The sequence below is a fragment of the Tyto alba genome, unplaced genomic scaffold (genome assembly GCF_018691265.1).
Source record: "Tyto alba isolate M040663 unplaced genomic scaffold, T.alba_DEE_v4.0 Super-Scaffold_42, whole genome shotgun sequence".
In the NCBI taxonomy this organism is placed as follows: Eukaryota; Metazoa; Chordata; class Aves; order Strigiformes; family Tytonidae; genus Tyto; species Tyto alba.
Window position 1 is genome coordinate 29,231,108 of NW_024881318.1, and position 26,810 is coordinate 29,257,917.

Genomic DNA, 26,810 nt, shown 5'->3' on the forward strand with positions numbered 1-26,810 from the left:
GTGGTCAATGCCCAAAGATTGTCAGTGTTAAACACGCATTTGGACAATGCCCTAAATAATATGCTTTAACTTTTGGTCAGCCCTGAATTGGTCAGGCGGTTTGACTAGATGATTGCTGTAGGTCCCTTCCAACTGAAAATACTCTATTCTACTCTACAAAATTCCCCGAGAATTTGAATTACTAAGCAATTCTGTAATCTGGAGTTGTACCACTTCATACTCAAAAAAACCAGCACATACGGAAATAAAAGTCAGAATTCTACATACAGGTGAAAAGACCACACAAAGTCAACTTTGCACACAGTGTTTTGGCTTGTTTTTTTTCTAACTTCAGTCTGAAGTTCTTCCTTTTGAAAAGGAATATTCCCACGGTTCTACTTCCAGCAAAGTATCTTCAACGTTCCCATACACGAACCTGATGGTTTTGCACAGCACACTTACAGTTTGTGGCAAAATGAGATACCGATCTTGACTATGGGTTCCGAAGTGTCATATAAAAAATTAATAAAAGATTAAAAATAGATTTTTCTGCTATTTGCATAGAATATTATGTTTGTAACATAGCAAAAGAAAATGTTTTGAAACAGGGAAGTTCTACAGCTATGAATACTGATAGAAGAGAAATCAAAGAGATATTACTCATGAAGTTACTTTTACTTCTTCTCAAAATGCACAGTTTCTATTAAATAGTATTACTTCCTAGAATAAAAATAAATGATAGTCCAGAGTAACATGTAACAGAATCCACATCTATAATTTTTACACCAAAAATCTGCACAGGACAGGACAGATTTTATTCACTGTATGCACTCTCTTATGGCGGATGAAACTTTCTTACCCTGAATAGATTGTAAAAGCCCCTCTTTGACCTGTTTCACAGCATCACTGTAAAACTAAAAGTTCCTACTAAAAAGTGAAAGTTCTGCAATTTAGAGTATTTTTTCATGCATACCCCCCTGCTGATTGAGACTCTGCATTTCTCTTTCTCTGCGATCTAGTTCAGCTGCTTTTCTTTCCAGTTCTTCTTGACGCTTTAGCAGTTCTGCCTGGGCCAAGGCATGCTCCTGTACAAAGTAAGCATCATTAAATATTGATAAAAAATATGAACGCAAAAAAAATATTCCAAGTTTGTTTTCTATAATTAAGCATCTCCAGTCACTGGTGAAGACGGACCTAATACTGCGCAAATTCATGCATTAACTGATTACTTAAGGCCAGTATTAATTTTCATTAAATCATTAGGAAAGTAATGCTTATTTATAAAAGACATTATTCTAGAAATGTATTTAAATAAATATAATTAAAAGGAATCTAGTGCCTGAAAGTTACAGACAAACCTTCGCAATCTGTGTGTAAGCAGGTGGTTCTTCTGTTGGTTTCATTATTGCTGGCTGGGTACTAGGTACATTAGGCATTTTCACATTTCCTGGAGGAGGCTAAGAAAACAAAAGACAATTATAGGGAAAGAGTTTCCTATTCTAATAAACATATTTTCATTAACTCCGTAAGAACCAATCTAGTTGTTTTAAACAAAGTGTTACTGATAAACTGAAAATCTGATATGGTGCCTGCAATATTTATAACCTCTAAGAAAAAGAAGTTAACTATATTCTGTGGTGCAGTGTTCTGTATATTTGGTTTTATACTGCACTACTTGCCATAAACACACATGCAAATTTAGGGATCGGTAGAAAGTAAATAGAAATCTAATTTTGTTCAGACATGAATATGAATAAGGACAATTACTGTATAAGAGAACTGCAGGATTTAACAGTGATCTATTCATATTCTGAAACACAATGTCATTTATTAGTAATGTCTTCCAGAGCGCTCTACTTAACAAAGGCTTGTATCACCTGGCTAACTAGAGAAGCAATGTACCATATTAAATTTTCCAATCCAAGATCCAGAACCTATTGCTTAACTATTCCACCAGTATGTACCACAGTATCTAGTTTCAAGTAACACTGGCAATTCATTCACTTGGTCACTACCTGTAAGAAGACATCTTACAAGAAGCTTTCAGTAGCTTAGGGTAGAATTTTTGTTTGTTTTGTTTTGTTTTTTAAATCCTCTCCTCCTTACTCTCATTTTTCATCTTCTCTGACTTTCTCCACCTCTCTTTATCATACACAACGTTAACCAGGAGCCATCAAACCAAGGAAAAAACTACTGTCTAGACTGAAATTATCAACTGAACTTTACCAAAGCAGACCTGTATAGCACTACTATGATGTTATTTTATTCTTAAATTTGCTTGGGGGAAACTACTTTCTGTAGTTTCTTTCTGCAATTCTTTCTGTAGAGTTTGCAACTGAAAGATTTCCCTGTCCTGTGATCTTGTAAGACAGACAACAACTTGTTTCTAACAAGAATGAAATAAATAACAAAAATACAGTGAGAAGTGTGATGTTTTCAATACAAAAGCACCTTAAAGCAAAGCCCAAATCAACTAAATACCACTAATATAGTAAATTATAACTTGTCCCAGATTATCTGCATCTTTTCTAACTATCTTTTGAAATACACAAATGCAATACACTTAAGGGAAAACACCAAGCCTGATTAAACTCCACCTCTGTGTGTGATACTATAGCATATGTCAGCAACACCAGCTGATTCCAGAATTTCAAAATTATCCTTCTACCTCATACATCAGCTCCTAACAGAATACTATTATATATATCAGAGCAGTCTCATTTCTCAGAAATGCTTGGTGATTTAAGCTTTTCATCCCAAGAAAGATTACTCAGTGCTATAAGATGAAGACAACCGAAGCCTAAGTGCCAGGTCCTGCACTTGGGTCACAACCCCATGCAATGCTTCAGGCTTGAAGAAGAGTGGCTGGAAAGATGACCGACAGAAAAGGACCTGTGGGTGTTGTTCAACAGCCAGCTGAGTATGAGCCAGCAGCACGCCTGGGTGGCCAAGAAAGCCAATGGCATCTTGGCTTGTATCAGAAACAGTGTGGCCAGCAGGACTAGGGAAGTGATGGTCCCCCTGTACTCTGCACTAGTGAGACCCCACCTTGAATCCTGTGTTTACTTTTGGGCCCCTCACTACAAGAAAGATATCGATGTGCTGGAGCATGTCCGAAGAAGAGCAACAAAGCCTGAAAGGAGGTTGTAGCGAGGTGGGTGTCAGTCTCTTCTCCCAAATAGCAAGTGATAGCACCAGAGGAAACAGCCTCAACTTGCACCAGGGGAGGTTTAGATTGGATATTAGTAAAGATTTCTTCAGTCACAGGGTTGTCAAGCACTGGAACAGGCTGCCCAGGGAAGTGGCTGAGTCACTATCCCTGGTGTGTGTGTGGCACTTAGGGACATGGTTTAGTGGTGGAATTGGTCGTGTTAGGTAAATGGTTGAAACTCAATGATCTTAAAGAGTTGTTTCTACCTAAGTGGTTCTCTGATTCTATGTAGATGGTTAAAGAAAGCTGATACTGCTATTCATTATGTTGGAGTGTTCTGTGATAGGGAGAAAGGCCTGTATGAGAACTCCTAACAAAACTAGACAATTGACATCTTCTGTTTCAAATATAAGACAGTAAACCTGCACCAGAGTAACAAAAAGTTACTGAAAAAAAACTCTTATGACTTATGCATTGTAGTCCAGAGCAATGTTACAAAAGCTTAAAAAAAAAATCTAATTATTGTAGCTCTATGACTAAAATAACAATAGCTTTGAAAACATAACTGAGAAGTAGCTCCCTGCTACACTAATGAGCAAGACTGTTCACAATCTCCAGCAAGAACTTCAGTAGCCCTCCCGTAAAACTATAAAAAGTAATAGTAATATTACCTGTAATAGTGTAAAATGGTGGATTGTCAGAAAATATTTGAACAATTAATTCAAAATACTTACCCTTGAAAGATACTTTGTCCAAACAACCTGCAGTACTGCTAATGACTGGAACATGCATATGTGCTCATGAATAAAGGAACCAATCAGAAAACTCACTAGAGCTACATAATTAAAGATGTTAGCCAACAGCATAGACTATATATCACACGAATACAAGGTACTAATTATGTACAAGATTCTTCCAATTCAGATTTCTATATTGTTTAGGTTCAACTATATGCTAGCTGGCCATCTGTATGGTGTTAGACTTGCTGTCTACTGTGGACGTAATGACAACTGTGTACAATACTCAGTGCCTAGGTAAGAACCTGTGTTCCCTGTAAGAAATGAGACTACACCAGTGATTTGTAGCAGGGGCTGCGCATCCTGGAATCCTAAGAAAGTCAAGAGTGGCTGGGGGACAAAAGCTGTTAAGGGATGCTACAAAGGCTACCACTTCCAGCAGACTCTGAGAAGACCTGGGGACTCCTCCTTTCCAGCTGCTGGAGCCCAGCCCAGCACACTCTGAGACACTGTGAGAGCTCTCCATTCCAGGTTGATGGAGACAGCTATTGCTTTTCTGTTTCCAGGTTCAGCTAATAGCAAGCTGAGTACATATCCCAGGGATGCACACAGATACATACACACCTGCACACACCAAGGACACTTGGATGGCCAGCTACTGCCTTTAACAACACTGCCACATAACACTATCAAAACTACATAGAACCTAGAACACAGAGTCATACCCCATCCCTTCTCTCCAGCTGATCAGCACCGAAGTTCACTACCAAAAGCACATGCCTCACTCTAGATTTACAAGCACACCAACAGTTGCCAATCCCTCAGATAGGAGCAGTGGGCCCTCAGCCTGTCTGATATACCTGCCCGGATCTGAAGCTCTCCTGCCTGGTATACAGGTTTCCTCCTGTTTGCCAGTTAGCCCAACCTGACATTCACTAGAAGATTCACGAACTCATACACTCATGTCACAAGCAACCTCCACGCTCACAGCTCAACACCAACCTCAAACACCAGCATGGGCTCTCAGCTTGTCATACATCCAAGTCCAGACCCTAGACTCCCTTACTCATTTTTGCTCAGATTTTGTGTCTTCCCAGTGAGAGGTTTTCCTCCTATTTGCCAACTAGTCCAGCTTGAAGTTTGCTAGTGAATTACACATACACACACAGAGGAAAATACACTGGTCCGTTCAGCTCTTGGCACCTCAAACACATGGGCCCTATGACCCATGGTCCCTCTGGCTGCTGACACCACAAACATATGGTCCATTTCTACTTGGGGTCTGACCATGTTGCTGGCACCTAAGTCTCACTCTGATCTCTCCAGCTGCTGCCACCTAGACTTTGTGGCACTCACAGATGTGGTAGAAAGTGAAATATCATAGAGAGATAGTTAAAAAGTGATTTAACAGTAACTAAAGTGATTAGAAACATGGATGTCAGACAAGTGTACTGACTGGTAGCAACTTACATGCCACCAGCCCTTTTTAATTCATACTTCACTCTAGTCTCCTCCTTGCTCCTTCCCAGTCTCTAACTGCTCCACATCTTTGACTATTTCACTTGTTGTAGTTTAACCCCCAACAGGGAGCTAAACACCATACAACTGCTCACTCAATCCCCCCACCACCCAGTGGAATGGGGGGAAAGAATCAGAAGAAAAAAAAGTTAAATTCATGGGTTGAGATAAAAACACTTTAATAGGACAGAAAAGGAAGGAAAAATAAAAATAAACTAATTAGAATATACAAAACAAGTGATGCACAATGCAGTTGCTCACCATCTGCCCACCGATGCCCAGGCAGTTCCTGAGCAGCAGCCCCTGGCCAGCTTTCCCCTCGTTTATATACTGAGCATGACTTCATATGGTATGGAATATCCCTTGGGGTCAGCTGTCCTGGCTGTGTCTTCCCCCAGCTTCTTGAGCACTCCAGCCTACTTGCTGGTGGGGTGGTGTGAAAAGCTGAAAAGTCCTTGATTTAGTGTAAACACTGCTTAGCAAAGACTGGAACATCAGTGTGTTATCAACATATTCTGATCCTAAATCCGAAACACAGCACTGTATCAGCTAGTAGGAAGAAAATTAACTCTATCCCAGCTGAAACCAGGACACTCCTAAATACTACTTAATAAATTTTGCATAGTCCCACAGACTTCCCTCAACTAACCATAATATTCAAGCTTATCTTGTTTCTATCTTCTTATCAGTTAAAAAGCCCCTAAATTAGTGGCTGATGAGTTTTGGTCTTCTGTTTTGTCTCTGTTATCTCTCCTTTATCAAGTCTGTGTTTCTGCCTTTGTTTACTGCTTTCCCTTTTGCTTACTACTCCCTTTAAACCGAAAAAGAGTCTATAATCTTGATCAAACAGATGCTCTCATATTCTACATATCCTTACAGTAACCAGTATGATCAACTTGATTATTTGGATCATCATGGAGGTTTGGATCCAAAAGGCTATCATAACTTCCACAAAGATGGTATGTGATTAAGAATCACACATACCTTTGGACACTGTAACAACACGACTGGGATTATGATCTTCATTCAGGCCTCAGGCCCTCAAAAACCATACAGTTCTATCACTGTAGTAATATGAAGGAGGACACCCCAGGCTTATTATTTCAAACATGCAATTCAAGGCAACACCTGCCCTGAGTCTCATGTTGTTAGATCTGTGTGCTACAGTCCATTATTTAATGCAGGAATGACGCAGCACTCAAGGCGACTTCCATCTGTTCAAAGGTTAAAGCCCCTGTCTTTGTAGAGGTCTGCTAAAATACAACAAAATAAACCCTAAACAAAGAAAATTCCCAACCAATCAACAGAAAACCATTTATGATTAGCAGACTTTTCCACAACCCCTAGCCCCTACTTGCCCAGTAAAGAACTTGTACCTCTGGCCTCTTAATTTCTCAAATCCTTTTAAGAGATTTTTCTGCAGTGAGTGTGACAGCTGTCACTTTTCCTTCCTCTGGCATGAAGCCAGCTGAGGTACATTCCAGTTCATGCTTTGGCAATTTCCAAAAAATCTTAGTTTCTTAACATTCAGCTGATCACCCATTTGTGGCAAGTTATCACTTCTCTAAAGCCTATTCTACTGAGAATTCGAGTTTAAGACACTTCCACTCTAAAGAAACAATATATTTAGTTTTTTCCTACATCCTTATCTTCCATTAGTACTCTAACAACCTTAAGGATGGCAGAAGCTTCCTGCTCGCAGGGAAGAAAGTTTCCAAAGTTGATCTACAAGTTTTTCCTCGGAGCTTTGAGCTTGACTTACAGTTCCACACTTAGTTTGGCAGAGTTTAAGATCTTAAATTTTCTTTGAAAATAGCTTCCACTTTTCTAAAGGCTGTCTCAGCCCAGTAGCACGTTTGACAAAGCAGCAAAAAGCCAGCATGGTTAGTCTCTTTTTATGGTGCATCTAAAGCAGTTATTTTTGAGCTACGTCAACACCATTCATGAACGTTATTGTGCGTTTAGTATCACTCACAAGTTATTTAATATCATTTGAGGGAATTAGTGCATGACAGAAAAAGTGGAGAGTCAAAGGTATTAAAACATCTGCTGTTCATTATTGCTGGGTATCACTGCAGAATTTCTGCTAGGTTTATATATGTATTAAGAATATAATCCCAGCAAAAGGTACATTTCAGACATTTTCTTCATAGGATGCAGCTGAAATATAGTAATATTTCTTCATTAAGTACAGAAAAATCCACGCATGTTTTTGTATACTACTGTGTTTTCATAATTATGTCACTTCATAATGTGTGCACAGGGGAACAAAGAGTCAAATCTACCTCAAACGGTGTGAGTTCAATATTGCTTTAATGTGTTTATTCCTCCAGATTATTACTCAAAAAATCACAATTCAATGCAAAAAGGCACAGGTATTAGAAATCATCTTCTAAAGATCAATAACATAATGAAGAAAGCATTGTAATCATAGAATATCTCAAGTTGGAAGGGACACATAAGGATCATTGAGTCCAAATCCCTGATCCTCACAGGACTACCCAAAAGTAAGCCATGTAACTAATAGCATCATGCAGACACTACTTGAACTCTGACAAGATTGAGGCCGTGAACACTTCCATGGGGATCCTGTCCCAGTGATCAACCACCCTCTCAGTGAAGAACCTTTTCCTAATGCCCAACCTGAACTTCCCCTAATGCAGCTTCATTCCATTTCCTTGTTCCCTACCGCTGGTCACCAGAGAGAGGAGATCAGCACCCCGCCCTCCCCTGCCCACCTTGAGGAAGCTGTAGGGTGTGATGAGGTCACCCCTTGGCCTTCTCCAAAATGAACAAGGCAAGTGACCTCAGCTGCTCCTTCTAAATCTTACCCTCAAGACCTTTCACCATCTTGGCTTGGACACACTCTGCCAGTTCGATGTCCTCCTTACATTGAGGCACCCCAAGCTGCACACAGTACTCACGGTCGGGCCGTGCAGGCTGGGACAATCACCTCCTTCGACCGGCTGGCTGTGCTGTGCTCGATGCACCCCAGGACACTGCTGGCCCTTTTGGCTGCCAGGGCACACTGCTGACTTATACTGAACTTGCCATGAACCCAAACCCCCAGATCTCCTTCTGTGGGGCTGCTCTCCAGCCTCTCTTCCCTCAATCTGTACATATAACCAGGACTAATTCACCCCAGGTGCAGAGTCTGGCACTTGCTCAGATTTCATACGGCTGGTGATTGCCCAGCTCTCTAGTCTATCCACATCGCACTGTAAGGCCTCTCTACCCTTGGGCGATTCCACAGCTCCTCCTAATTTAGCATCACTGGCAAACTTACTTAATGTACATTTGACTCCTGCATCCAAATAATTTATAAAAACATTAAAGAGCACTGACCCTCAAACTGACAGCCTGGGGAACCCCGCAGGTGACTGGACACCAACCCGATGTAACCCCATTTACTACACCTCTTTGAGCCTGACCCATCAGCCAATTGCTCACCCAGCTTATTATGGTCTTGTCTAGCTGTGTGCTAGACATTCTGTCTGGCAGGATACTGTGAAAGACAGTATCAAAAACTTTGCTAAAAGCCCAAAACCCTACATCTACTGGCATCCCTTGGACAACTAGATGGGTGACCTTGTCATAAAAGGAAACTAAGTTGGTTAAGCAGGACTTTCCCCTCATGAACCCATGCTGGCTATCTCTGTTCCTACTTCTGCTGTCAACACATTTTAAAAAGCCCTTTTTGTTGTCCTTCACAGTGCTGGACAGCTTGAACTCTAATTGAGCTTTGGCTGCATTAATTTTCTCTCTACAGTGGTCAATAGCATCTCTGTAGCCCTTCTGTGTCTCCTGTCCCTGCTTCCAAAGCTTGTACATTTTCCTTTTCCATCTAAGTTCTAGAAGATCCCTGCTCAGCCAAGCCAGCCTGCTGCCCCACTTGCTTGTCTTCCAACACTTTGGAATTGTCTGCTCCTGTGCTCTTAAGAGATGGCTCTTAAGAAGTGACCAGTATGCAACCATTTTTAAACTCAGGTTGCACTAAGTCTTCCTATCAAACTGAAGTACTCATTTTTATAACCATAATCAAAGCCAAGAAGCAAAAAAAAAAAAAAACAAAAAAACACAGCTACTTAACACGAAACAAACAGAAGTATCTAGCTGCCCTGGAGAAAAAAAAAAAAAAAAAAAAAGGCAAAAACCAGCCAACAAAAAAAAACCCGCAAAACATAGCTCTACAGTATGGGATTTTCCTAGAAGCAAGAAGTACTGAAGTTAAATCAGAGAAGGTACATCTTCAAGCTCTAGCACTGTGCAGCAGATCTGGAGAACTGCATGGACTTAAATAAAGTTCAGCTGACATACTGGCATTATCTGCTGTTGGACTGGCAAAGGTAATAAGGAAAGGGCACGGGAAAAAAAGATGAAAAAAGTTAGTTGGGATAACATTTTCTCAGAAGCCACTTAACGTCTTCTGTTGTCCTATAAATATATTTCACGGTATTCAACAATCACTGGAAAAACAGAAGTTCAACAAAAATGCATACAAGGCAAATAAACAAGAACCAGGGAGAAGTTATGTACAGTAAGCCTTAATGCAAACAAGGTACTCAAATCCAGTGTTGCTTCATACATGCAATTAAAATATACTAAATAAAAGTCAAATAAATAATAATTTATTGGCTTGGTAGACAAAACAGTAAGGCAGACAGTTCTTTGTACAGTTATTAAAAAAACAGTACACAGCACAATTCTAGAAGTTAATGCACAATTTCCAATTACAATTACACCAATTTCCAAATATAGGGTAAGCACAGGTTTGCTGTAATTGCCACCTCTGAAGTTAGCTCAATTAAGAATTAAGCTAACTTCATTAAAAAAGCTGCAAAACAATTCCAGTAAAAATATTCACTGGAATTCTAGCTGGCATATAGCATATGTCCTTATATTCTGAAATGGAGATGTATGTAAGCTGTTGCATTGAAAAATTGTCTGAAATGGCCTAAGTGATACTGTACAAGGTGCATGAAGTCTAAAATTGGAGGCATTCTGGAAAGCAATAGCTCAGATTTATGTTTTTAAAAGGTTGGCAAGGTACATGCATTTAATACGGACAAAAATTGTACATAATAAGTGTAAGTCTTATTGAGGAAATACTGTTACCAAGCAGTCAGATTAGAGTCAGTTATAGGAGCAACTGATTTGCTATTTAGAACCAAAAGGAAACATCCACTTTCTAAGGTCACCTCAAATGTTTTATCAGCACAAAAGATGAAAGTGAGACACACTTGGTCAATAACTATCAAAATCCTGAAGATATCAAACTAGGTAACTGCAGGAACCAGTTTTGATACTTAATGGACATTTCATAAAGACACTGAGATCCATAACTATTAAGTAAGCAAAACAGGAATTCTCATCTGTTAGTATACTTTTGTCTATGTTATTATGATTTTGATTGACATAAGATTTCTAGGAATAAAAACTGCTGAGGCATCTTTGAAGGAAACTGGTGAATCTGTCATTTTACAGGTAACTCTTTTAACCTTGATGAACATCTCATGCAGTTCATACCAGAGCATCCCAAAAACTACTGTGCCTTCTTTTGTCTCAGAAGAAGATGAGTAGGCATAAGCTTCTCAGGTGGCTTCAGGTCAGCAAATGTCAAGCTTCTTCCTTCCCTTCTCAAATTTAACAGTCTAATCCATCCTTCTAGAACATGGAAGACTTAGCCTCATGTCAGGCATAATGGGAATTTGCAAACATGACTTGATCCATGTTTCTTATTTGAGCAGAACATCACAGTAATCCCGTAGAAATTCTTTCATTTCATAACTTCACACTTACTGGACCAAAGTTTGGTTTAACCACATGCCAGGATAAAGCTGTAAAATTCTGCTGTAATTAATGCACCATTTACTAAACACAAGAAATGAAACATATATTTTGACTCCCTTGTGGATCCACATACACATGGGGATGCTGGAAAAATATCATGCCGCTTATATTACACATCATGTTACTTCTCAGAACACAGAAAACTAATTAAGATATTATGGGGAAAAAAAAATAATCACTGTAAGAACTGCCAAACACTGCAACAGGTTGCCCAGTGAGGTTGCAGGATTTCCACCCTTGTATATGTTCAAAGCTCTTCAGGACAAGATGTTGAGCAATGCAACTTAGTGACCAAATTTAAATAGGGAGATTGAAAAAGATGACCGCCAGAGGTCCCTTGCAACCTATGACTTGGCACTTATTTTGTCATACCTGTCTGTCCATGTGCTGTTGGTTGACTGTCTAAGTGCTATTGGTAGCTTAGGCATTTGGGTATGGAAAAGAGACACCCAACTGACTTATAGCCTGTGTAGGGCTGTTGACACATTCACATCAAGACAGGTGGTCGGCAATTCTGTCTTTTCAAGGATGTAACTCTAATTACTCAGACCTGTATTGTGAGGACTGCACTAACCTCCAGCCACCACTGGATAGGATCTTATCACATCATGATATACCACCCACATTCAGACAGGGGAACTAAGTCAGCTGTTTCTACAGAGACTTTGCTTCACAGATCTATGGTCTTTGACCTCCACTGACACATTATGGTAAAGTACTTCTATCCTGACATTCAACTGACACCATTCTACAACACCCTTTTTTGTTCCTGCTCCGAATGGTACTTCTGGGAAAGATTTTTTTATTTCATACCTTGTTCTCACAGCTGCACTGGGGGAAGAAGCAAATTATTAGGACCTCCCTCGAAGAGAAGAGGTTGGCTGGAGATAAATGCTCAAAAGAAGTTCTCTCTTGAATAGATTACTGCATGTGAGTGGTTTATTTACTGGGGGCGGAGGGAAGACTTCCAAAAGAAGCCAGGTGTGGATGATCTATCCGGTTTCCTATAAACACTTCACTGTGTTTGGTTGCAAAACAGAAGGGACCAAGCCACCCAGCAACTTACTGAAAGAAAATCCACTGAAATAGGTCTCTTAAAAACAAAGAACAACAACAACAAAAAAAAACAACAAAAAAACACCAAAAAACACAAAACAACAAAACAAAAAAAAAAAACACAAACCAAAACCAAATCTACGAATATTTTTTTCCAAATTTTTAATGCAGCAATTTGAAAGTGAATGCTATATGCATTATTGTGTCTATACACGTTACACATATATACACAGAGCTCTCAGAGGAGTTCAACATGTATTAGCAAACCTTGTAGAAGGAAGAGATTAAAGACCTTCTTTAACAGTTGCTTCTTTAAATCATGAACCAGAAATACTAATTGTCTAGTCTCATCTGTTCCTTGGTGATTTCAGAAACATGGCAAAAGACATAAAGTCATCTCCATGGTGACTGTTAATGCTAGAGACAAAACCACTGAAGATGCAAGCAACGATATTTAATCTGACATTTATATCATTCTCTGAAAACTCTGGTTTAACAATCAAAAATAAGACAGGCTTTGAAATTTGATAAGAGGTAAAAAAAAAAAAAATTAAAAAACAAAAACACAAAATCAACCCTCCTGATTTCTTATGTTAGGTATCAAGGTGGTGACACTTGAGACTTAAAATCTCCTATGCCCATTCACTCTCCTCATTATGTCTTGAATGTTAGTTTCCTACCAAATTTCCCACTGCAGATGTGACAGATATAAGTTGACTGAGAAAAGGAAAATGGAATGAAATACTTGGCAAAGGGAGAACACAACTGAGATAAGATAATGAATGTCAGTATTCAGAGTTTGAAGTCACTTTCTCACAGAAGAAACAATCCTGTCTGGATTTGCAATGGAGAACTATTTTTGCAGTTCAGCATGATTTTTTAACTTGAATTTGGAAGAAAGTGGCAAAGGAGGTTAATGCTGTGCTAATATTATAGACTCCAAGATACAATCTTACCACTACTATTAGAAATTTGGATTTCTAATTGAATCATATTGTTCTCAGCTTCCTTAAAAACTACAACTACACATTGTTACTCATAGTGAAACAAATATAAATTTTACAGACCAGTGATTCTCAAATTAAAGAGCACAGAAATCTCCAGGACATATTTTGCTACTACCAGCTTGTATACTTTCCGGTCACTAGCATCATTATGGTTTTCAAATGTTAGAAGTGAGATTACCTGCACTGAACTGTTCAAGATGACTCAGCTTCCAAACAAAAGCAGAACAAGGAACAGTAGCAAACCAAAGCCCCAAGAAACTATCTGGATGTTCTTGCTCTGAGCAGCACGCAAAATTCAGAGTAATTTCTATCCCTACCCTGAGGATGCTGTAATCTTCAAAGTCTAAAATTCACAGACTCTACTTCAATTTCTGTTCATCCAATCTTTAAAGGCATTTACTTTCACTGTCTCTTCCCTTACTCCTGTTGCATACATTTATTTGTACATGTGCAGAATGTCCTTCTCTTGCATACAAAGCTGGTAGGAAAAGAGAGGTGAGCACATGGAATTGTGAGCACATCCTCAGGTACCTAAGCAAATGCATGTAATTACAGAGTAAATACTTATATATTCAGCATCCAGAAGTTACAGAGAGAGGAAGGGAAGCACCATCTAAAGGTTGATTATTACTGCACTCTTGGCTAAATATTTGTTTCAGTCTTGCTTTCTGAAAAAAAAACTGTGAAAGTTCCCTACAGAAAGAGAGCTGCTCATTAAAGTGACACTTTTTATCTACAGGATGTTACTAAATTCATAATTAATTGAATCACAGTGCATGAATAGAGCACATATTCAGTAGATCTGAACACTGACTTAAAGATTTCCTCTATCCTCCCACTTTTTCTATATGAGTGACATCTGTAATGAGGAATTAGAACTTTTGATACATATACAGCTGACTGTTCAAAGCCAGACAACCCTAGCCATATACTTGTCTTCCTTTTCCCACAGAGCTGCATATTAAAATAATATGTACATAAGTAATAGAAAAGGTCAGAGTAGCTTTAGATTATTTTTTTTTTTAACAAGACCTACTGTCTGTGTAACTCATGGTCAGTACAAAGCAATTTTGAAACTCTTCAGGCTTCAGGATGATAAATTAAACACAATTCATGATATTGTGAGTTAGGAGAAAAACATTTTGGAGACTTATTTGATATTATTGCTAGCTGTAAATATTCTGCCTTAATCAGCTGTCCCTAGGCATACTCAAAAACAAGCTTCTTCCAGTCTATCATTTTAACACTGTATGAAACGTTACTGTTGCATTACAAAGACTCAAATATCAACATTCTCTATCACCACTACCAGATTTACCACAGGAAACAAGACTACATTTGAAAAACACAGTATTTCAATGTTTATAAATTATACTGACAAACAGTAATCACCCATGCATTTTGCTAATCTTGCACAAGATCTTCACTGTCAAAGGTAACCACTGGAAAATGTTGTCACAGTATGAATTTACTACCCCATTTGTTGTATTTCCCACCCCTCCCCCCCTCCCCACGGGTGAAAATAAGCACAAAGTAAATTAAAACTAGAGGCGAAAAACCAACTGCATTTCTTGGACATAAATTATTGCTTTTAATGTAGCACAACTACTCATAACCTGAGGACTGTTACTTAAATGCAGTATTTTTTCTTATTCCGAGCAGCACTTTCATTAAGTGAAATGGAAATCAAAAGTATGACACTGGGAAGTGTGCCACACTCACATGCTTTAAAGCAAGTAAAATTCAGAAAAGCGTAAGGATAGACTACCAGAAGTCTTACTGAACAGGGGAAAAACTCAATTCTGTTTTGGCCTCCTTTCAGAGAGCCACTTTTCCTTAATAGGTCACAGCTCACTTGAGTAAATCTACCCACTCAACCCTCCAAATACTTTATGGGACTATCAATTCTTACACATCTTTCACTAACTCTAGCAATCCCATCACATGTTTTACAACATCAGTCCCAAACTGTAAACGATAACTCACAAATCTTACCTAAAAAGATTAACAGCATAATTAAGAAATAAAAGTGCTTACTGTTCTTGAATCAGAGAAAGGATTGTACTCATCTAGCCCTGGAGGAACATTTCTTGTCACTTGTGTAACAGAAGGATCCTAGAAGAAAAAAAGAGTTCTGTAAATGTATGCACATATATATATAAACAAGTCAACACCTATACCATTGCATCATATAAAAGCCAGCTTTTGTTTTGATTTTAAAAAGGTCTGTTTTCACTAAAAAGCCTGTAAACATCCGCCTCTTTCTCTGCCTCCAAAATTGTATCATTCCATTCTGAGCCTCTCACAAACTTAGATTAACGGTCTAAAAGAAACTCCATCTGTCATACATTTAATTTATAAGAAAGAAGCTCTCAGGAGAGAAGGGAAGAAAACTGTACCCTGCTGTGTTGACCACTGGACTCCACAAGTATATACCCAGAAAGCACAACAGAGAAAAGAACTTTCTGTCACTCTTGGGTTTTCCTACCCAGAAGTACCTCCAACACCTTCAGGAATACGAAAAGCATTTCAGAAGAACAAAGCTGAGGAAACAGTGTCCCATAAAGCCAAATGCACCTCTGGTTCAGCTTCTACCTGAACTGACAAAATTAAGAAAAAAGTGTAATTTTTTTTCCTCCAATGAACTATACTGCAAGAACAACTGCTTGAGGTTTAGCTTGAGAAAGCTGTTTCAGGAATGAGACATTTATCTGTGCTAGAGACAGGCAGGATTGGTTCTGCAGAAGAGCACAAGTGCCCACTACCATTGACCATGCTAACTCCAGATAAAGAAAAATTGTACTTAGTCTATGTGATACCTAGTACTGCTACATTTTTTCTGCACCTTAATTTAAGGTTTTTGCACCTTCAAAACATCAGAATGGATGAAAGGAAGGTTTTCTGTTAAATTAATAAATCCACTTATCCAATATGATTAGTTACATTTACATAAATGCACAAAACAATTTTACAATATTTTATATATACATCAAAAAAACAAAATAGCTGTAAACATACTATTTGCTCATTTGTAATTGTTATGTTTAGATATACCTATTTTCTTCATTTCAACAGTCTAGTTCAACATTAGAAAACAAGCTTGAGTTGGTAAAGACTGGGAAGAAGATAAGTATTTTCATTTATATATACTTACATTCATATTTCCTTTAAAGACAGCTACATTTAAAACCTCTACATAAAATATTTGTATATTTTTTTAAAAAAACACAGTGACTTAATCTACACTTAAGTAAATATACAAACTATTAAGCTACTGAAAAATAAAATCTGGATTCTTAGAATCAGCATCTATTACAGTATCATCTTAGTCTTGACAGCAGTAATTTAATCTACAAATGCAAGAACAGCATTTTCTTAACAGCTGCAGCTAACCACTAAAAAAACGAAAAACAGGGCAGAATATATATCAACCCTAAAATCCTGAATGATACAGCAAATGAAAACAAGTCTTTTTCCATTAGCTACAGTCAAAAATTGATTAATATGGGGTAATTAAAAACATTTTCTAGTGAAGTTTAAGACAAGCAAATCACTGCTTCAAAAATTTAAAAATTGTATGTTGCATATTTTCATCAAATTTGTGTGAATAAGTACACATAAAAATTACCCTTCTGATCACATAAAATGCTACCACTTTTGACTAAAGCATAAATTTAGCTGCAAAGCAGCATTTTTAATGCTGACTGAACAAGAATAACCCTTTCTATAAATGTATACAATACGATGTTACATGCAATACAAAATCAGGTTTTCCACATTTGACTTATACCATAAATAGTAATTTCAATAAAGACACCCTGGTGACAGTCTCCCCCATAAGTCTGTCATATTTTTTAGTTACCATCCTAGACTTCAATGAACTGTTCCAAATAAAATCTCACCAGGTCTTACATAAATTGATGGGCTAATTCATAATAACATGTTCTTTCAGTAAATGACTGGCACAAAATATTGTGCAGATGAACAACAAAAAAAAAGGGGGGGGGGGCAGGGGGAGGAGGGGAAAGAATGTTCAAAATTCAGCTACAAATCATTTGAAACAATGAATAAAAAGATCGTAAAAAAAAAAGGAAGAATTAAATCTGACATTTCAATTAGGCATTAGTTTAGTAGACTTGTAAGAACAAGATCAAAAAAGATTAACTTAATACAAATAAGACGATTTCACAATTGAATATACAGGATGGTAAAAAGTTGTATACAGCTGAAAACTTTTAACTTACTGTGGTCGGTCCACCCTAGATATCAGCTAAGCCCCCACCTTGTCACTCATTCCCTGCCCTCCCCAGCAGGATGAGGAAGAGAATCAGAAGGGCAAAAGCAAGTAAAATTTGTTGGTATCAAGAAAAGGACAGTTTAATAACGGGTAAGGAGAGGTAGAGACAAAAAAAAAAAAAAAAAAAAAGAAAAGGAACAAAATCCTGCAAGAGTTGCAAAGGCAACCACTCAGCACCTCCCACCAGCAGACAGATGCCCAGCCAGGCTCTGAGCAACCATTACCTAGGAATATCCCCACGAGCACCACCAATGTTAATGCCAAGCATATGTGGGGTGAGCTGTCTTGCCTGTGTCCCCTCTCACACTCTTTCCCAACCCCAGCCTGCTCCCTGGGGGAAGCAGAGTGTGAAACAGAGAAGGCCATGATGCTGTGCAAGCACTGTTCAGTTACAGCTGACATTGGTGCCTTACCAGCACTGTCCTGGTCACAAATCTGAAACGAAGAACCATAGGGACTGATATGAAAAAAATTAACTCCATCCTAGCCAGACCCAGTACACTTATTCTAACCTTTACATGTCAGTGTGAATCAGCAGGGCACAAAATACTCTATTCTTTTTTCATGTTTTCAGTATGGTACCCCTTCTACAAATGTTCTTATATCACTTCCACAAGTAAAAATGTTTATGTATAGACACATTCAAAACTAGTGATAGCTAACCATTGGCCACACAGTGAAACAGTATGTCTAAATTATTAAAACTCGAATAGCACTTAGTAGTTTAAGCTAAATTAGCTGCTTAAAAAGTACATTTCAACATTAAATTTCCGTGGAGTGCACTACTACCAAGTAACTTAGCACAATTGTGCCCACAAAGGACAATATATGCAATTATTTGAATAACTAGAATATAACACTCATGAGACAGCCAAGCAGCAAGGTATTTCCAAAAAGCAGGAATGAGTAGTTAAGTCAAATCCAGAAAAGCAATTTATATTTAGAAATACAGTATGAAAACAATAATATACATATGATGAAAGAAAGCCTTTTTTCTCGGAGTGTTTTAGAGGAGACTGCAGGTAAAAAGTTCCTCAGATCTCTTCACACAGCTATTGTGACATTCTAGCACTGAGAAACAACAAAAAATGTATGCTGAGCCACACAAGCTTACTACATCAAAAGCCTTAGTACTACAAATAAGTTGTATGCTGAAATACACACAGTGAGTAGAGCAAAAAGCCCTCTATCAGAAGTCCATTCTCATTCTGAATTAACAATTGCTACACTTGTGCCAAATATTGCTCTGGTTTGCAAAAGTAGCAGCAGCTTTCAAAAAAAAAAAATGACTTTGAGAACATTCAATATCAGCTTTATTTAAGAAAAGTTTCATTATGTAGTACAAAAAAAAAATATAGTGGAATTACACAAACTGAACTCCACAATGACAAGTAGCATCCAAACTGCTCTCAGAAAACCTTGGTTACAGTCTGGACTTCAGCACGAGTTCATGGCCTGATCTCTTCTGTAAGAAAGATTTAAGAAGTAAACCAGAGATCACAGGAAAAGAAAAGTAACCTCATAGTTGAAGGAGGCAGGTACTAGCCTGGAGGTCTGTATCTCTGCTATACTTGTTCACTGAGATACCATGTAATGCTAGAACTATCCTTAGCATGGAAAGAACAAGTGCTTTGTAGTCTGGATGCCCAGGTGTAGGCTGCTGGACCTCAAATTGTTCTGACTACCTACAGTGCCTCAAACAACTGGCGCCAAGAGGAGCTGCACTTCATATTTCAAAACATTACTTACAGTATTTCTGAAAAGATTAGACCTGACATCCCACAGAACACAAAGAATTACTTTGAATCCTTTACCTTACATGCATTGTGTCTTGTTTTTAAAATGAAGCAAATGCCAACTCGTCTAAACAGTCAGAAAAACTGTGAAGCACACGTACTCATGGTTGCAAAATAATAAAACACTGAATTTCTAAGTTAATCAGGGTTTGACTAATGAACACAAACAATAAATGTTGTGCAGGATCACATACTCAAAGAAAAAGTGACGTTTAAATGAGTGCTATCAAATTTCTATGTTGCATGACACGTATATTTTTGTGGTTAAACACAGTTAAAACTCTAATATTCTACAGGAATAAATAAACCTAGGTTGGCATAACTTATTTTTCCATACTTGATATTCCAGATAATAAAGTCAATATGAATAATTTTCTAGTTATTTTTGTTTTTTAATATTAAGAAACAGAAAAAAGCCAAAAAGACAAGTTCCAATAGATGATAATATACTGACATCAACACAAAACAGCAACATGGCTAGAACCATCAAATATCCAGACACCTCAACTTGCTGCATGATTTAAGTGATTAAAAATTGGGTTACCCTCTGCAAATACATAAGATTGGGAATTTCTGGGACAGACTTTAAATATCTGATGCCAGCCACAGAACGCAGCAACTATAAAATGCCCAGTCCAATCTCAAACTGAGAAAGCTATGTCCTGGTGGACCGGTACTTCTGCCCAAATTGGACCCGCCCTTGCACTAACTCCTCACCACAACCCAATTTTCCTCAGCCACCCACCCAGTCCCAGTCCCTGCTCCTTGGAGTGCTGATCCTCTGTAATTCTCATCTTGTCCAAATCCTTGTTCCCTTCTTCAAATTCACACTTCCTTAAGGCTCCAGCCTTATCTCACCCAAACAACTGCCATTTCAGCCCCCTGAGTTTCTGATCTTTTTATTTAACTAACAACCACAAAACAGAATTTAAGAACCAGCCATTCTTCACATCCAGCTACAGTAGCTATTGGTGCATTTATGTCGCACAGAATCATTTCAGATGACATTTTCAAGATCTGAATTAGTTCAGGAGACTGGAGTTTTAAGAAACCAGCACAACTTAACTAACTGGTTTCCATCCAATCTTTCAGTTTACCTGTAGTCCCCTCTCCTGTAACGTCAATCTTAAAATCAAAGATTAGCATCACACCTTTGAATCACTAGGGGTCAGGTACAAGGAGCACCCAGTATCTACATCAAGAATGGAGAAGTCAGTCAAAAATAACCCACAAAACCAAACCAAAACCAAAAAATACAACACATCTCTCACACTCGCAAGGGCACCTATTGAACTGTTGAAAATGTATCCTGTGGCAGGTTAACAAACCATGCTTGCATCACTCACATACAAACAGAATTAACTGAATATCCAGTTATCACTGATGGTGTACAAACATAATTAATTACAAGTGAGCATGTTCAACATGGAGCAGAACAATCCATTCTACACAAGTTTTTACAGCTTAAAAAAAAAAAAAAAAAAGAAAAGAAAAATTAAATTAAAGGGAACAAAGGGAACAGAGACCTCTGTTGTCTAGGAGACCAAAACTAGTCATCATCATGTTTCATTAATACAGAAGAGATTAGCAAATTGAAGACTGGAGAAGTAGATACATCTGCAATGATTCTTTGTATTATTGTTCAGTGGGATTAGGTACAGCATTGTTCTACCATTAGTAAGAGGTTTTGATAGCATACATAACCCAATAATATTCTGAAAAACACCATCAGCTAAGTTTACATTGCTAGCTGTGATTTTGATTTTTTTTTAAGTGAAGAGAAAGCAGTGACCTAGGAATTGTCCCCTCCAAACTGTCCTTCAGGTAGTTAAAAAAAGTTTTCACTTTTGAGGTACACCCATTCTACAAAAAGGTCAAGGCATTTATCTTATGCACAAATCATTTAACATGGAATGAAAGAGAGGAAAAAACAAGCTGGAAATATTACAATGATAACATGCTGGTGTTGCCTTTTTCTCCCCCTAAGTGGAACTAAGTAAGTGGCATCAGTGCTCTGCACAGAAATTTAATTTATGTCACTATTTTTCAGTTTGCTCCCAAGTACTAGCAGGGAAGTAAAAGCAACATCTTATTGCAGAGGTAAAGAAACAAGGTTAGTAAGTGCTCATTCTAAACACTGATTTGGATAAAGATTATAGTGGTTTTACAACACATCAGCAACTGAAAACAAAAATTTCAAATAAAAATCACATAACCTAAGTGGAACAAAAAAATTGTTAGAAAGAGGGACAGGGAAAAATGCATAGAATACTTCTACAAGGAGAAGAACGGGGGGGACAAAGGTAGCTACTAAGAAAATAAGATCATAAAGTAAATTTTTAACAGTGATTAACAAGGGCAAGTAAGTGAGACAACTAAGTCTTTTCCAAGACCTGGATACCAGGAGTATTGTAGATCAAAAGAATACCATAATCATGTTCGAAAAAAAAAAACGTAAAACTGAAATGCTGCACCTACAAGTGACAGAATTTCTTTTTTTTTTCCTCCTTTTTTTCTTTTTAGAATTTAAATGGAATTCATGGGACAGCACCAAGTACCTGAGCAAACTGACAGAAGCACACCTGTTTAGTCATAGGGAAAAAAAATAGACTAAAGAGAAACAATATACTATGAACACAAAAACGGATTTTAAAAGAAGAGGATTATCTTTAGTGAATGAAATCAGAAAAAGAAAACATGGAAAACACCTTATCGGTTACACAGCTCCTTAAGTACTGTGAAGAGAAAAATAAGCTACTGAAGACAACTGTAGAAATCTTAATTTTTTACTTTAGTTCTACATTAAATTCAAGAGCTAAGAATGACCATTTAATGACTTGAGTAGTTGCAATCCAAGCCAAGAAAACAGTTCTCCTCACCACAAAACTCTTAGAAGATGAAGTTTCTTTATATTATTGATAATTCACTGTATCAATCCTAGTACCTCCCTCATCAGTCACTGGCTACCCTTAAGCTCTGCCACTATACAATTTTTCTCTTTACTTCATGATCACCACAAGTAAGTTTATCCAAGCTAACTGCTTTTACCAATCGTTGACATCAATCAGCCTTCACTTTGCCACCTTCCTTGAAATTTACTGTTCCATAACAGCCTTCACCTAGCTATACATTTTCCCTGTTGCTTTTTGTGCTGGGAAGTAAGTTCCCAGAAAGAAACAAGGGCACAAGCCCAGTCTTACCCTCCAAACTACTCAACATGCTCAGCAAAGATGTTATTCCTTCAAAAAACTCTGACTGTATACAGAATAGAAGCAAGACCCAGAGGCCTACCAGGAATGATTCCAGACTGGTGAATCTACCCTGGGGAAATAATGAGATCAGATCCACAAATCTAGCAATCTCCATCTTGACCAACTAGGATTTCTTATCCCCATCACTTCCATTGAAACACTGTTTTGCTACATGAAAAGGATAAACTCTTCATTTCATGTTAAGCTCTCCATTGATTAGTCACAACTTATTCCCTATACCCACTTCATATTAGCCTTTTCTAAATGCAAGTAACACTAATTGTACACTTTTCAGTAAGAATTCATCCTGAAGTTTGTTTTTTTATTTATAGTAACAGTTGTACTTCCTGTTGAGTAGTTCCTAAGATCACACCACTGGCTCAGAAAAATAAGTAAAAATGCAACAAAAAATGCCCGAAACAATGTTTGCTGGTCTGAGTTTTTTCGATTTCTTAATCAACGAGAAAACTATCCATCCCACTTTTCATAAATGAGTTCAGGAGAGCAATCAAAGATATTGCTGTTTCAGTTGAAACCCCCCATATGCTATACTTTGCTTTCAGTATGTCCTCAGGAACACTTTGGGGGAGAGATTTCTGACAAAGCCTAGCTTTTGAGAACATAACTGGGAGGAAAAAAAAAAAAAAAACAAACATATTAGGCAGCAGCGGATATCAAAGCTTTTCTCCTCCTATGTTAACTCTTGGGTTTCAGCTTTTAAATGAGGACCTGACACCTGGAAAAGATAGCCTGCACATGAAGGATGGGTTTTTTTCAGTCCCATAACACTCTACATTCAAACAGATTAAACTTCTGAAATTTTGACTTGCACACATTCAGTAAACATTTGGTATAAATCAAACAGTTAAACTCCCCGAAGATTTCCTGTCCATGCCATACACAGCTGCACATGTAAACGTTAAGTTTCAAGAAGCTATTCGTGTTTTGATGCAGTGTCAAACGTTGCTGGGTCTTCATGCTTTAATTCTTTCTTCATCATTGCAGGCCCAAGAACAAGTAAAGGTGCAGAAACTTCGCAAACAGCAAATAAATTGAGATTTTTCTGTTTCACTATCCTAATAGTACATTAGCAATATAAAAGTTTATACTTAACAATATTAAGGAAGCCTTAATGTCTTGAAATACAATAATATATTTTAACCTATGATTAAAACCCACTTACTGCAAGAAATAATTGTCCTCAAAAGTTACACATGTAACACCTGGAGGAATTACTGACTTAGAGGCAAAATAATGACTATTTCTGTACTTCTAATAATAACAGAAAATCTAAGTAACCACTACAATAGTTGTTTTATATTTTTAAGTTTAACATCTCATTCACTGATGTGCCATTTCCCACCCCCCACCCCCCACAGAATTATATTCAAAAGATCTTCACTCTAGCACTGCCAGAACACAATTATTAAGTAGGACAGTGCACAAGTAGCCAGCTGGGGTTTCTTACACTTGGTTCTCAAGCAGTGCCTGTTATATGCCACATTATCTCATGGAAGCAGAGTTATGAAGGGTTTTGAGCTACTGAGCAAGGCACCTCTGAAACCAAAAAGAACTTCAGAGGTTCACAAGGCCAAATTTGTCTTAAAGCTTGCACCAGCCCCATCTTGTAACAGGGTACTAGATGCCTAACAAAGAATCATCTTCGTCTCATAGCTACTCTTAAATCCTTCTCCTTCCCCTGCTCTGAAATGTGTGTCATGTTTCTCTTTGTAACACTGAATCTTAATATATAGTGCAACAATAATACTAATGCAATATGTGCTAACACTTTACTGATAATCTGGAGAAAAATTGCACGTATAACTGATACTGAATACCTATTAAAACACTTCAGAGTTTTAATAGATTATGGTACAGTTACAGCTCTGATGAAGCATACTCTTGAAAGCTAACTATCATGCAGGATAGCTAAAGGACACTTCCAATACCATGATGTTCAGCATTAAATTATGCAAGACATAGGAAAATGTATAGATTTCGAAGTCATGAAGGGAAAACAGGTAATAAAGTCAGAAAACTATTTGTATTTTATGTTCTTCTCCTAATTTAAAGACAGACAACTTAATTGGGTATATTTTACAGTCACAGAAAAGAATTAAAACTCAGTTATGCATATAGGCACACAACAAAAATTTAGAATTCTAAAGCACAAACACTGTAGAAACACTTGAAGTAATTAGCGTCCTGATTCTTCAAAAATAATTAAGACCTCCTTCTTCCTGTAAGCTTCTATCACCTCAGCTTCACTTCAGCAATCAAGGTGTAAACTGTATTGATTCTGCTGCCACACAAGGCAGCAGTCATCTGCACTATTAGCTTCAGCATCAAACCTCCAGCTTGTACTTCCTGCCAAACCAGATAGAAGATGAATTTGTGCTCATGTGAGTCAGATTAAGTGGAATATCCAATTTATAACTGGAACTAACTACATATACTTAGCTCTAGTGACTCAAGTAATCCCATGACCTCAGTGGGAGCAATTCAGGTGCCTAGGACCATTTTTAGATGTCTTAGAGCATCTCAGACATCCACACAAGAATAGCAGTCATGACAGAACTGCAGAAGATCCCTGTCTTTCTGGAGCAACAACTCAAAGCTAACCACAGTTTGAATACCTAATTCCACCCAAAGAAACTACTCACATCATTAACATTACATACATTTGAGGGTTTCCATGACTGTGTCCTTCCTCACTAAAACTGAACAAGACATAGGCTATTCTGTTTAAATTTTCATCCATATCAGTAGTGGTTTGGCTTTTACCTGCAGGTCACCACATTTAAACAGAAATATATCCTAGTTTTCATTCCAATCATAATTTCTATAGTATCAAATACCTGCACCTGCTCAAAGCTCTGAATACATCAATGAACCAGCCCAACAGAATTCAACATAGAACTTGTTTTTTAAAGTGCCAATTCCACAGCCACTTGTAAGTAACCGCTTCATATGTTTGGACGACTGCAACAGCCGGCCCTCAAACCTTTCACAACCTGTCAGCCAAGCCACAGAGGCCTGTGAAGTTCATAGCTCTACTTAAAAAAAGAAGAGTCTCTTCTCTTAGTAACAGTATCATTAATTTATAAAACCAAACACAACACACACACACACACCACACACACACACCACACACACACACCACACACACACACCACACACACACACCACACACACACACCACACACACACACCACACACACACACCACACACACCACACACACACCACACACACACCACACACACACCACACACACACCACACACACACCACACACACACCACACACACACCACACACACACCACACACACACCACACACACACCACACACACACAACACACAACACACACACAACACACAACACACACACAACACACAACACACACACAACACACAACACACACAACAAAACAAACAAAACAGAACAAAAAAACTAACACAGAACCAACACATTTTTATTGTAGATGAATTGCTGAATTGTTCCAGAGTAAATGAAACTAGCAGTGGATTTCAAGACTGTTGTTTCAGGACTTTTATATCCATATCACTTCCAAAGACAGAAGACTACAACTATCCCCTATCCTATGACATTCAAGGGGAAAAAACAAACAAGGAAACAAAAAAAAAGCACAACAAGGAGAAAGCTATATACAAATTTTGCCTTTGTTTTGTCATACAAAATCTTATTTCATGCTTTTTTAGTCAAGTCAAGAACAAATCATCAGGGCCTTGAAGGTGCCCAAACCTCTCCTAGGTGGTCAGACCCACCTCATCACTAAGGACTTGCCTGGTCATCATGGGATTGTTGGCTGACCCTAGTTACTTTCACTGGACCTGATCCTGACTTGACTTTCTAACTTGGGCTCAGATCTGTCTCCCCTCTACAGACTTGTCCTGCTACATCAAATTATAGCAGGATTATCACATCTTCATTTCTAAGGTACATGAATGAATTTGCTTCTGCACAACTTTAAAAAGCGTTGGATTACATTAAAGTTATCATGTTACTTATCTGTTTGTTTCATTACCTCCTGTCTTTCAAACCAAAACATCTCCTGGTTTTGTTGGTACAGCATCCAGAGGATAGCTATTTACAGAGGAATACTGTGACTTCAAAAGCACATCAGCCTTTAGGTTCAGTTCAAGT

General features: G+C 38.0%; 1 protein-coding gene across 1 annotated transcript in view; it reads right to left on the reverse strand.

The window, feature by feature from the left end:
• SCAMP1 (secretory carrier membrane protein 1) overlaps positions 1-26,810 on the reverse strand; it is a 49,813-nt gene that overhangs the window by 20,228 nt on the left and 2,775 nt on the right. Inside the window, exons 2-4 of the mRNA XM_033009107.2 lie at positions 15,336-15,413; positions 1,338-1,436; positions 953-1,064 (exon numbers count right to left, since the gene is read on the reverse strand). Coding sequence (XP_032864998.2) covers positions 953-1,064; positions 1,338-1,436; positions 15,336-15,413 — 289 coding nt within the window. The remainder of the gene's footprint in view (positions 1-952; positions 1,065-1,337; positions 1,437-15,335; positions 15,414-26,810) is intronic.